This window comes from Pholcus phalangioides, unplaced genomic scaffold (genome assembly GCF_987345545.1).
Source record: "Pholcus phalangioides strain wild (caught in Gottingen) unplaced genomic scaffold, Ppha-v1.0 ptg000039l_1, whole genome shotgun sequence".
Taxonomy (NCBI): Eukaryota; Metazoa; Arthropoda; class Arachnida; order Araneae; family Pholcidae; genus Pholcus; species Pholcus phalangioides.
The window spans coordinates 13,445,459-13,459,592 of record NW_028301625.1 but is presented as its reverse complement, the minus strand read 5'-3'; the positions used below and the strand labels follow the sequence as shown (position 1 = coordinate 13,459,592).

At 34.1% G+C, this 14,134-nt stretch overlaps 1 protein-coding gene across 4 annotated transcripts in view; it reads right to left on the bottom strand.

The window, feature by feature from the left end:
- LOC149065606 (twitchin-like) overlaps positions 1–14,134 on the bottom strand; it is an 834,903-nt gene that overhangs the window by 757,840 nt on the left and 62,929 nt on the right. For all 4 annotated transcript variants that reach the window (XM_089253452.1, XM_089253454.1, XM_089253453.1 and 1 more), the window contains one exon: positions 2,038–2,200. In XM_089253452.1, the coding sequence (XP_089109578.1) occupies positions 2,038–2,200 (163 nt within the window). The remainder of the gene's footprint in view (positions 1–2,037; positions 2,201–14,134) is intronic.

Genomic DNA, 14,134 nt, shown 5'->3' with positions numbered 1-14,134 from the left:
TCGGCCACAATTGGTTCCTATACATTTTAATGTTAAAATAATTCATTTATTATACACAAAACCTCAATTATTCTACATTTTCACTTCAACTCGAATTCCGAATCTTTTGAAAAAAATGTCATTTATATCCCTTAAATGCGCACAATTTTTTTATGCAATGAAAATACGTTGCAGCAACAGTTCTTCTTGCATATTGTCACAGCAAAAGCCATAAATTTTAGGGTGATTGGTAATGTATACAAAAACAGCCAGTGAGCTGGTTGATGACCATTTAAAGTGAACATTAAAGTGATTTGTTTATTGCTTGTTTCTGAGAATACACAGACGCGGCAAACCCCAAAGAAATGAGTTTCAATTCTTTTGACGCCCCATGTCCCTTCACAATTTTGTGCACAATGTTTTCAGCATTTCACCAAAGGATAAGAAAGTCCATTGTAAGCATATGAAGTGTATAGGTCTCCCAATAAGAGACATATACAGTATACACACACACATACAGTAAGTTCTTTTGATCATTTCCTGTTGAATTTGCTTTTGTTGTGGTACTTTGCTTGCTGGCTGTGTCAAATTCGTCTTTCATAATGTTGAGAAAATGAAAAACACTTTCTCTAAAAAATATTGGAAATTTTGAAAGAATTCAACAAGAATTTTAAATTAATGATGAAAGTTGATATTGTAAAGCAGTTGAATATCCCACTGTCAATTTTGAAAATGACTATAAAGCAGAGAAACAAAGATCAAAGACCCAGCTGGCTGCAAATCATCTACTGCCGAAAAAATATGAGTCCAAGATGGGAAATTTTTCCAAGTTCAGAAGATCTTGTTGCAATTTTTTACCCAATGTCGTGTCCCAAAGATAATGTTCTGCTAAACTTTGTTTTGTTAAGTGATTTGAAATACGATTTAATTTTTTTCCCCTCAAATATGATTGAAATGCAATTTTTTTAAATAACAGAATTGAAGATGCAGTTAAACACATTGAATTTTAAAATATTTTGAATGCCTCTGGGGGGGGGGGGAATAATTTTTTTAAGAAGTCTTAGTTATTTGACTTACACATTTATACGACATTTTGTCTCATCCTCTTGAACGTCGTATAAACAAGGTTCCACTGTACCTCAAAAATTACAAGTCACATTTAGCAGATGCAAAAATACGAACCACTGGGCTATCAAAATAATATCATGTCAACAGGCTTGTATACCCCAAAGCAGAATGTTTAGCACTGTTCTGCGACGAGCCTTCTGCTGACTGGAAATGTTCTGCGGTAAAAATCTCCATACATATAATAGTGTTTTTTGCACTTTTTCTTAAAATTCTTCCAAATTGTTCTGCAGTAGCGGTAATTGTTCTGCAATGTACATCCCAGATTTCGGCACATTCTGCTTTGAGGCTTGTATATAATCAAAAATAAAAATTCAGAATCAGCTAGATATAATGATAACAAACTTGAACTAATTCTTGAATAAGCACCATTGTTGCACTGTTGTTATTATGACCACAGATGATTTCTAACCACAAACACGGATATCAATCACTTGTTGACAACTTGGCAGATAAGACACAGATCCTGCCATAGTTATATTCGTTCACTGTGTTGTGGAAGGAACCATATATGGTTGTAATAAATAGATTCACAACTTCCGTGCATGATAGATAAATGTAAGTCAATTAATTAATTATTAGAAGATGACTTGGAATCCAAGGAATCATACCCAAATTGAGGTTCGAATCCAGACCTGCACAGTTGAAGGCCAGTGCATTAACCACTCAACTGCCAGGCAGAAAAGTCGTTGTTTTTCAGTCTCATTGTTTTTTTAGTTAAGGAAAAAATTAGTTTAAAACATATTTATTAAGGGATCCTTATATCTGTGCAAATGACAGTACATAATCTTCTTAAGAAGTCACATCCTTTGTTTTATTTAAAATTCAATTTTTACAATATCACATTGATTGCTGATAGATGATCAAGCAGTTAAAGGGTCAAAATAAGTTTTTATAAAAATGGTAATCTTTATTAGGGTTTGCTTTACATACCTTACACCTTCCAGATGGCTGTATCAGGACATTATCATGATACCAACATACAACAGGTTTGGGATCTGCTAAAATTCTGCATTCAAAAAGAAGTCTACGTCCATCATCTTCTTGTCTTATTGATGGTTTTTTCGCAAATGTTGGAGCGATACCATCAATTTGGCTAGAAGTAAAAGAAAAATTTCACTGAGTCATTGTCACACAATTAAGCAACCAATTTTATGTCTAACAGAAACAAAAAACAATATTTTCTTCATGCAACTTCATGGTGAAATCGCTAGAATGTACGATTATTGAAAACACTGAAATATATAAGATGATTGAAAATACATGAATAAAAAAAATAAAATACTATCTATCACAAAGGCTAATTGAAATCTGAGCTTGAATAAATATCTGGTGCATTAGACTTAATTATTATGTTGTATGAGTATAATAGCCATTCTCTGGGGAGTAAAGTAGCTGGTGAACAAGCAGGTTACAGCTAAAATTAGCAAGTTTCAATTACACACAGCTGGTAAAATCACTAACAAGATGTGCAAGCATCTCATTTTTGCCCTTCTATTTTTTTTTATTGTAGTCTCTCTCTTGCAGTGTGAGCCGAAATGAGTAGCAAGAAAAGTAGCCCCCAAAAAATTCACCTTCACTCGTACCACTAGCAGAGCACAGCCGAGTTTACTGGCCTTTTCTTCCATGGTGATTCTAATTGGAATCAGTAAAGTTTTTGGCTTTCACAGCCCTGCATGTGGAATGATACCAATTAATATTGCATATTGCAGTTCCATTCTTCGCAGATAGATTGCATTGATTTTTTGTTCCATTACAATTGGTTTTGTGTGAGCTCAACTTCATTCTCTTTGTTGATTTGCACTTGTCATTTTGATTTCTAACCGTCTGTGAAACTTAAGAAAATTATAGCCATTATTTATTGTGTATTTAAATCATAAAAATATTGATTTTTATTTTTCAAATGATGAGAGAATGATTCACATAAATTATATTTTTGAATTTCATATTATACAAGTTGAATATCTGCCTCCAAAACGTCCAATAATCTAATTGGAATCATCTCAGAATTTTAACACTGAAATTTATTTTTCCCAAAATCATTTGACATTAATGTTTTATTAGACCTAAAGACAAAATAAATTAATGGAAAAAGTCAGAAAGGGAAGCTAGATAACGTTTAACTAGATCTAGGATTAGATGATGCATATTGCAGCCATCTTCAGCACTGGTGCATACAAATTCATAAAATAATATAATATCTAGAATAATTGTCCATTTTACATTCACATGGACGTTTAATCACACTTTCATGTTTATTCAAATTACTTGTTGAACTTTTCATTCACAGTTGTGTTAAAAAAAGAAGTCGGACAACTTATTTACGTTCAAATATTTAAATGCATGGGTTAAGTTGTATATAAAGCATACAGATTCAATTCTTACAAACGCAAAGGCCACAAAAGGCAAAATACCCAATGAAGTGGCTGAAAAAAAGATGCCCATAAAAAATATGAATGTCAAATATAATTAAACTACAGCAATTCAATATAAAAGCATATAGCTTGAAAAAAATTAATAATATATAATACACTGCAAATACAAAAAAAAAACATGGTTGTCAGGTTGTTTTATCTAAGTAAGGACAGCTTTTCGATTTCTCCCAATATGTTTATCACACTTTTTTTAAAGGTGTGAATTGTATTAGAATTCCTGACAACTGGAGGTAAGCTATTCCATTTATTCACAACCCTTTAGAGAAAGTCTCCCTGTGACACCACAACCTTGAGTTGTCCCTTACTAAATGATACTGGTGTCCTCTTGTCAAAGCAGTTGGTTTTGAATGCGTATTATTAACTCATGGTCCATCCTATCCACCCCATTAAGAATTTTAGGCACTTCAATTATATCCCTGACACCTCAGCGTATGCCCTAAGGGGAAGGATGCCAGGATTTTAAGCATATCCCTAACACCTGTGTTCTCCCAATGTAAGCATATTCAAGAAATCAAGTCTCTCTTCACAACTCAAGTCTTGTGTGCCAACAAAAGCAAGCATAGCTCTTCTCTGTACCCACTCAACCAAGTATATGTCAATCTGTAGGTATGGTCTCCAAAAACTTATAGCATACTCCCGTCCAGGGGATCTATTACGCTCACATCGTTATACAATGAGGTCATTATTGACATCACACCCTTAATGCAAATTCTCAATGAGCCCCATAATGCAAATATCAACGACCATCGTCAAAAACTTGAATTTTCTCAGCAACCCGCAGTATGTCATTATCTATTTTACGAAAAACTCTCTGGGCTGAGAGTAGCGTTAGGTCTGAAAGGGATGGACCAATCAGATAATTTTCTCTGCTGCTGACAATTATCATCACTACCAACGAGTGATGCAGCACGTGCATTATTATTACTGTATTTTTATTTATTTTGTGCGTGTTTGTGTGTCCTTAATTTTTGCAAGCTACATTTTTTAAAATTCATCCGGATTCTCTTTATTTTCGTCAAATATTTGAGAAAGAGGTAGGCTATGCATGCACATGAAACTGGCATGGGGAAATTTTCTAAATTATTACGTTTAAAAAATGATGTTCTATTGAAGTTTAATGATGTTATATGAATTTTCAAAACGACTAGCAAAAATATCACCATCATATATTCCCATGTTTTTAACATATTTATTTACCGTCTTGATATTAAGACAAAATCAAGAACAAGTAACCTTTTATTTACATCATTAATTAGACAATTGGTTTGCTTGTTTCACACAACATGAAAATGAAGTGCTACCAAATTTACACTGTTGTTGACATCTCTTTTATACTCTGATCAGAAAATGCACTCAAGGATTAGAAAAAATTTATTTGTTGATTAATAAAATTTACTTTGATTTTTTATAGTGTACTTAGAGTGCAGAGTATACTGTGTGTGTAAGGGTGTTTACTGCATTACACTTCTGTGTACTGCATGGAAAGTAGCAAATACAATTATTTAAACATTATCAGTTATAAAATAACGCATTACAAAATATTGATGTTATTAAACGAATTAAGAAAAAAAATCTGGGGACCAGTTTAAAAATATATTGACATCGATTTTGATCGAGATATAAAAAAATATTGTTGCGAATTTCAAAATGTCTTGAAAACATATCGCGATAGAGAGAGATTTACCAGTTAAATAATATTCTTATATTGAGATGAGTTTAACTTAAGAATAAAGGCATTTCCATGCAAGATTTGAAAAAAAATATTGCTGTACAGATAAATCTCTCTACATAGAGAGATTTATTTTAGTACTGAGTATAATAATTTGTAACGATTTATTACTATGAATAATTTTTCCAATCAAGTATGTGTAATTAGATAACATTTTAAACGATAATGCTGTCTCTGAATCACATTACTAAATTAAGTAACGTAATTCAAAGAATTATTATTCATTATAATGAACTACATAAATTAATAATGAATGAATAATTTCCAATTCTACTAATTTGTCTCCGTTGCTCTTGCCTTCATCGAAAAATGTACGCACGAGCGGCCATGCTTATTTCCATAACGCAAGCTTAACTAGTGCTTTCCGGTCGCGTTATCTACCACTTAGCATAGCGATGACGATAATGAAAATCACTAGTAACGCTGTGAGAAAAATCAATCTTTAGCTATGGTGACGTAAATCTATCCCACAATGCACCATAAACCCCAAACACATTTGAAATGCGGGCTTAACAATATCAGCGTAATAGACCCCCAGAACTAACTAAGCCTTGAAAAAGCAGAAAAATGTCTTTAGAAGAATACACAGAGACTTTTTTAAGAATTAAACTGAGCATTCTATTCGCTTTTATCACCACAGCTGAACAATGTTCGGGAAACCTATGCCGCTCATCAATGAGAATTCCCAAATCAGTGACCCTTGTTGCATCAGAGATAGTATTACCATTCAACTCGTTATTGAAAAGTGGGTGGGTCATACCAAAATGAGCATTCATGCACTTATCAACACTGAAGGCTGTGCTGGATTCATTAGCCCATGTTGCAATTATATTCAAGTTTGTCTACAGCATCTCCCTACAGATTGAATCCCGACTATCCCTATTAGTCTCACGTTATCTGCAAATTTACACACAATCCCAAATTATCAAATCATTGAAAAAAAAACCCCATAATAAATATATTTTTCAATATTCTGAGGATACCCTATATCATTAATTGCTGCACAGCATCTACGGGCATTGAATCCCGCAAATAAATTAACATTTCTGCAGTTTTCTTTTCATTTTTGTTGCAAAAACTTAAATTTTGCTATAGATTAGAAAATTTTGTAGCTTTACAGTGATGTTTGAGCACCTGCCATAGCTATTCTATTAGGTTTAGATCAGGTGACTGCAATGACTATTCTAGGATTCTTACTTCATTGGCAGTAAATCTTGACAGATTTAGCTGTTGTGCTTCGGATTATTGTCTTGCTGGAAAATCTATTCTCTAGGAATTTGAGTTCTGCCGTAGGGTAACATATTGTCACCTTATAATGAAAACCTAATACATCAATTTTTTTAATGACTTTTTGACTGTTTTAGACTGAGAACATTATATCTCAGCTATCACAGCTTTTGAAAAATAACTAAAAATCAGCAAGGATCTATAGAGAATATAATCTCTATAGAGAGAAAAATGGACTCTTTTTGTGTGTCATTCAATGGGACATCCCATTCTCTTTTTGCTCTTCCTGTTAAGTTGGGAATTTTTGATGTACAAGCAAGGTTTTTATTATAAATTGACGATATAGGCATTACATATGGGCCAAAGTAAACTGAGCAGATGGGGTCCAAAATATTTGCAGGTCTTGCTAGCAGGGCAGCAACTGGGGGGTGAGGGAACAGGCAGATCTGGTGCCTCGGGCGCTGGACCAAAAGGGGGTGCGAATTTCACCCTTCAATCTCACCTTCAACATTACAAGGTGAACCAAAATGCTTGTCGTAGTTGACCAAGCATCTAGTTGTGGTGATGCTTGCTAGTATAGATGACATTATGAAGGTTCGAGGAGCAAAAAATATGCATCAATCTAAGCTTACGGATTATTTTAAAAGATATGTAAATAAAAATTGGATTGAAGAAAAAAAATTGAACCTATTTCATAGGGTTGGTTCAATTAATCGGGTCAGTTAATCGATCCATTGCTAATCACAGTTAAAAATGTTACAACCTTAAGCTGAACGGTCTGGAAATTCTAGGAGCTTTATCTTTTCCATCTGCATGTATTAGACACCCAAAGGAACTGACCGAATTACAAATGGATGGGGACACTTACAAACTCGATTGGGTTGTGTCAACCCGAGCTTTAGTAGACTAAAACTGGTGATGGTTGTATACACACTGGAAAATAAAAATATCTTCAGCACTCTCTCATCTCTTCCTGTTAATTCTCATTTATGAAATTTTGAAGTTGTTCATTTTAACAGTCTTATTCAATCAGTTTTTGTCTTTTTTATAGCATTCCTTGGAGTTTTAAAAAAACTTATCTTTAAATTTTAGGCAGAAGCTGGAATGAATCAAACAATTTTCCATAGAAACCTATGGGAAATCATGTATCAGCCAACGAAGACTTTGGCTAAGAAATGTGATTCCAGAATGAATCATCTTTGTTAGATGAGGTATCACTAATCTTAAAATACAATGTATCATTGTTAAATGTGATTGTCAGTATCATGGCAATAAAACTGTCTCAGTTACCAGTTTTTTAATATAAATTTAAATAATAAACTGCACAATTAAAATTCAGTATCAATCACTTAGAATTACTAATAATCGAATGTTGTCAACCTAAAAAAATCTTGAAAAATGAAAGCAAAAAAATGGGTCAAAAACTCGGAAAAAATGCCTTAAGAACTACAAGAAATGTTCCTCCAAAAATTGCAAAAAATGCAATTAAAATATCAAAACAAATTTCTTTAGAAACTGAACCAGTCATAATATAGACTGGAGATCAAAGAAAAAGTTCTTTTATAGTATTCAGAGATGCCACCGTACTCTAATTTACCTGTATTCAAAAAATCTGGGTCCTTTTTGAGTGAATGTGGGACCCTCAAAAAAAAATTACCTTGAAAAAAAATTATGCCTTCCCCCTTAATTCACTGGTATCTCTATGAATTTTCTTTCAGCATGCCCCAGGTCTTTGATCACCCGCTTATATTTTTTTGTTGAGACTGAGCGGTGGGTCATGTTCTGGGTAGGAGAAGGTGGTAGGCTGTCTGTGAATCAAGTAATTTATTTCTAAAAACATGTTCTATCCAAAGGTTTATTTACTTTCACTGTCTACACTTTCACTACTAGTAGGAAAAGCTTGCAAAGAAGCTCATTAGCACTGAGAATTTAACGTATGTAATTCTGCACATGTAATAAATCTAAAACAAATATACAGTTGATCCCGCTTATAAGCTTATAACATTTCTCCCATTTAGAATGTTTTTCCACTTAGTACAACTTATTTTTGTGGTCCTAACAATAAGTAATTCTCATTAAGATTTCCCATTTAACCAGCCAAGTGGTCATGACAGTGTTTGCCGTCGCTGCCATATGTAATGTTGGTGCTTACGACGCCATTTGCAGACGCGCAGACTTTTTTCGGACTTTTTCACCAGTCAAGTGGTTAAGACAGCATTTGCCATTGCTGATATACGTAATGGTGTTGCCTACGACACCATTTGCCGACACACAGACTTTTCTGTCTTTTTCACATAGATATGACGAAATAATTTGTCATACATGTGCTGCCATCTCTGTACAGCCATCCTTCTATTTTATTATCTCATCACTAGATGGAGTTGACAATTATATTTCAAGGTCTGAGATTATTATTACTATTACCTTTGGCATGCTTTGGAAAGCTGCATCCCCATCGTTTTTGTTTCAATTTCCAACTCCCTTGCGAAAATGCATCTGTTTTATTACTCATATATCTTTTAGCAAAGGTTCAACTACTATGGTTCCACATAAATCTATCAACAGCATTTCTTTTAGTCACAGGACATTATGACCGCCCCTCCCCACTTTTGGGGTGTCATATTATGTCTCGACACATTCAAGCTATAAAAAAAATATTTTAATATTTCAAACTTCCAAGAAATGGAAAAAAAATGGAAAAAGTGTGTGCATCTTCAAAAAAAAAGTGGGCACTGTGGGTAACGCTCGGAGAAATTAATTGGACAGTTGACTGGTTAAAGTGTATTCCTATTTACAACATTTTTATGATGGTCTTTGAAAAACATTATAAGCAGGATCCACTTTAATTAAGAGTTGGAGGCACACATTCATATATTTACTAATAAATCGATCTATAAATTCCTTTCCGATTGATTTTATATTTCGTTAAAAAATCTCAGCACTTTCAATATCTTCTGATTAAATTTAAAGCAAGTTCGATTCTCTCTATCTCTCTCTCAGACACTTATCTTCTGATTCCCCTATTCATACTTTGATTTTCCTGGTATAAAATGATTTTATTTTCTCTCCTTGATGGTCCACCACTCTGATCTGTTACCATTTAACTGCCACATATTTTCACACCTGAATATGGAAGCTATGCCAGATTTGTGTTGGAGAAACTTAACAGTGTGCTTATGTGTGTGTGTGTGCCCAGCATTTGGCGTATTTTGTGTTCAGTAGGTGGTGCCATCTATCTGGTGCCGCAACTAGATACTTTCTCAAACGGGACAAGCACACATTTTGGCACACCCATGTAATGTAGAAGAAGCAGTTATAAAGGGTGAATTTGGTGCCCTCCTCTAGTCTAGAGCCCAAGACACTAGATTCACCTGTCCTGCCTCCTTCCCAGTTGCGGTCCTGCATGTATCCTCCAAACTGGTAATGCGTGCATTTGAAGTTTAATGTACACATATTTGTGTTGTATGTCTGTGGGATCACCGTGGCAACCAGAAGTTTTTTCAAAGGAATAGCCAATTCAAAATTTGAAAACCTAATAGAAATCACATTTATTTAGCCGATTACCATTGCGCAATTGCGGGTTCCAAACTCAGATTTTCACCAAAAGCAAAATTGGGGGGGGGGGGGGTAATAAGGGGCCTCTTCCTCCCCCCCCCCCAAGATCAAAAATTAAAAATTGTTTTCCAGTGTTAGTGACCCAAACTTTCTGTGAAGAATGAAATCCTGTGCCCGTCCAAACACCGATTTGACGTACACACCTGTGATTTTTGCGATGCGAAACGGTGACTACCACATAGCAGCTAGCTGACAAAACTGCAGATATTCAAGGTCAAGTTTTTACAGATTCGGTTTTTTCCCACTATCTTGGGAAAGTTTTACAATTTGAACGGGCGTTCAAATACTTAACGATTAAAAAAAAGGCACATTCACAATATTATAGGAACAAGGTGAATTTACGCAGTATAGATGCTATCTTTGAATGCTAGCAGATAGCTGTGAAAGTATCGTAATTTCTGGTATGTAACCGGAACGGAGAAAATCCGTAGGGGAATAAAAACTCCAAAATTTGACAATTACACAGCCCCTCATTCAGGGAAGCAACTAGATATCCCCCATCTTATTCTTCAACAACCTGAGTGCATATCAATACAGTACAGTGTACAAAGTAGTAAAACCACTTTTCCAATTTTGCATGATCATGATACACAGTAAAAAGAAGAAAAAAAGAAAGGGAAAAAAAGTTGGGGACATTTTTCAATTTCAAATTTATTTTATAATTTGTGTGAATACATGTTATATGATATTATTGGCAACCAAGGAGACAAATGTCCCATACTGGTTGTTGCAATGAATAGGTTTAAAAAATACAGTAGTGATAATAGTTTCAGATATATGATGGGAAAAAAATACAAAAAAGATAGTTACAGATAAAAATAATATAATTAATAAAAAATAAATATGTTAAAAATTGCAATATAAATAATAAAGGATATTCTCATGGAACGGCGGAGGTGCTTTCTCTCTACTTTTTTCTTCTTAGAACTAGGAAAGAATGCGTGAACAAAATTTTTATACGTCCTTTTCCAAAATTCCGGGTATTTGATGCATTATAGTGTGTCAATGGCAGGGTTGTTTGGTTTAAACCAAGTGGTTTTTTTCAAAAAAATCAAATAAAAGTTGCCTAAATATCATTTTTTTCCTTGAAAAATATCATATTGGTTCATTATTAGCCAAAATGTTTCATTTTTACCACATTTTATATCCTTGGGGTACATTCTGATGGTATATCTTTAAATGACATAAGATTTTATAAGTGGTTTTTTTCAAAAAGTCTCAGAAAAGTGGCCAGAATATATACATATTTTTCATATGAAGTATCTTAGTTATTTAAAGTTATATATATAAAAGCTAAAATTTCTCATTCTTACAACATTTTCTAACCTTTGGCTACATTCTGATGCTCTATCTTTAGCAAATTCATGAATAAGGATTGCATCACACATCTAAATGTAGTGGTGTATTATATCTCACAGGGTTTCTTTTTCCTTTCACAAAGAAGCAGCTACAGTAGTGACACCATCATGCTAGGGCCAGGTGGTCCTATAATCCAATTATTGATATTATTTGATATAATATGGTCCTATAATTGAGCCCAGTTAATCAAGGTTCTACTGTATAGTAGTAACAGATTTATGAAAAATAATCAGCTATATACAGGGTGATTATAATTTAAGTTTTGATTCCAAAACTATTATGTACAAAACAATAAGTACTGATCCGAATGACTTGAAAAATTGCATGGATACTCCTGAAGCAATGGAAGTTTCTTTCGCAAAAGAAAAAAAGTGCAAAATGTGCAAGTAGATGATACTGTACTTGGCCAGCAGTATAATCTATTTTGTGCAACCACATCATTTCGGCACTTCCACAGCATCAGTGTGTGGATAGAACTTCTATCAAGATGCACATTGCAATACCAGCAAAGCAGCTGCTGAAGACCCATTTTTACAGGATGCACCTTAACCTGTGGGGGTACCTCAAATGTTGTAAACAGTGGTCAGATTGCAAACTTTGGTGAATTGCAATCTCCAGCACATTCCCCATATGTTAGAAGTTCCTCAGGAATATTAACGGGGGGGGGGGGGGGGCGTTTGGTTTAATAAAGCTGAATTGCAAGATTGCAAGCACATCCACATTATGACCATGGCATACTCTGATTCTGTTGTTGAACAACAATTTTTGTGCTTTCAACCTCAGGTTGGACAACATATTTAACATTTCTTAAGTAAATTGTAGTTATTTGTTCAATTACTTCCTTTTTTTTTATGTTTCCATGAATTATGAAATCGTGCAATGCTATAATTAAGGTATCATTTTGCCATGACGGGCTATCATTTCCATTCTGCGAGCAAATTTCCCACATGTTGGATGATGTCATTAATTTTACATTTTTAAGTATTTTTTCCCTTTTATCAAATAAAATTGAATTTTTTCAGGAATATTCATGTCAATTTTCAAGTCATTCTGACAATCGTTCTTTTTTTACAGTGTTTTGAAATCAGAACCTTAGTTATAATCACCCTGTATATCGTAAATCATTGCTAATTAATCTGCATTATTTATGCTTTATTAAATACATTATATTCACCTAATTTTTATTACTTTTTGCAAAATAGCTTCCTAATTAAATATACTGAAAGTAACTGGAGAAAAACCTTTATATGTTATATGATTAATAATAACATTAAAAGAATTTTCAAACACACAGTAATCCATTGAGTTGAGCAAAAAATAATTAAATTGCATAAGTTGGTTTTTGTTAAAATGTAATAAATATTTATTGATTAATTAGCATGGGAATAGTTAGGAATGGGAATTAGCATACATTAATAAACATTTTATTTTAGTTAATTATTAGGAGTTTGAATGATTTTTCAGAAATTTCATTGTTTTTAACGTTAATACTATTCAAAACAAAAAAACCGGTTTAAACCAAAAAAAACCCCGGTTTTTTGGTTTTTTTAAAAAAAAACGTTCTTTTTACCAACCCTGGTCAATGGCATCTCTGCGTATTTATCAAAAATCACATTCATTCTCAGCAAGGGCGTAGCGAGGGGGGGGGGGACTTGGGGGTCTGGTCCTCCCCCGAAATGTGAGAAAATGTCCGAAAAAAGGGAAAAAGATGGCCAAATCCATTGTTCTGTCACTTTGGTTCCCCCCCCCCAAAATGAAAGTGCCCCCCCCCCGAACGAAATTTCTGGCTACGCCCCTGATTCTCAGCATTAGATTTCATCAAAAATTGTCAATGGAATTTTTCAAATGAGCGGGTTAGGATATCTACAAGAGAAAATAGAAATTTCTGAAAAGATAAGATAAACTTCTCTCTACATCAACAGATGTTATTGGGGATATTGGGGATCTACTCACAGTGTTAATTTATCTTTGATTGCAAAACTTTTAGATGCTCCCATAAAGACATCAAAATGTTTTCTTCAGGCAATAAGTCCACTTTTTTACCATTATTTTTTTCAAATTTCTGCAAGGACTAAATGATGAAAACCAAAATGCTGAAGATTGATCTTCTCATATCAACTTGTCAATATTTCCAAGGCAATACAGAGCTTACGAAATCTTACCCCATACAGCATTCTTACTGATCGAAATTACTCAACATGAATTTGCAGATTTCAAAATCCCCCCCCCCCCATTGTACATGCGAGTACTCAGGGTCAGACTTAGGCCAGTTTGAAGGGTGCGGTTGCACCGGGCTGCTAAATTTTAGGGGCCGCAAAAAAGGATTAAACACTTTGATTAAAGTCAAAATGTAATGTTCTTAACAAAGCAAATAGCTTAAAATTCTGTTTAAGAGCTGTAAAATTCAGTCATCAAACCCTCTGGCCTAGGGTATTCACAGAACCCCTCAAACCAAGAAGAAGGATGCAGGTGGATCTTGTGCCCAGATGCTGGTCTAGAAGGGGGTGCTAAACCCTTCTTTTAAAATTATTCAAAATTACACGAAGGAATTACAATGCATGCTTGCCTGGCTGAAAGAATATCTAGTTGTGGCCTTGGATGGATAAATGGCTTTCTTACCCCAACAGCCCCTCCAACCTTCAAGTGCCTATGGGCACACTTGCAA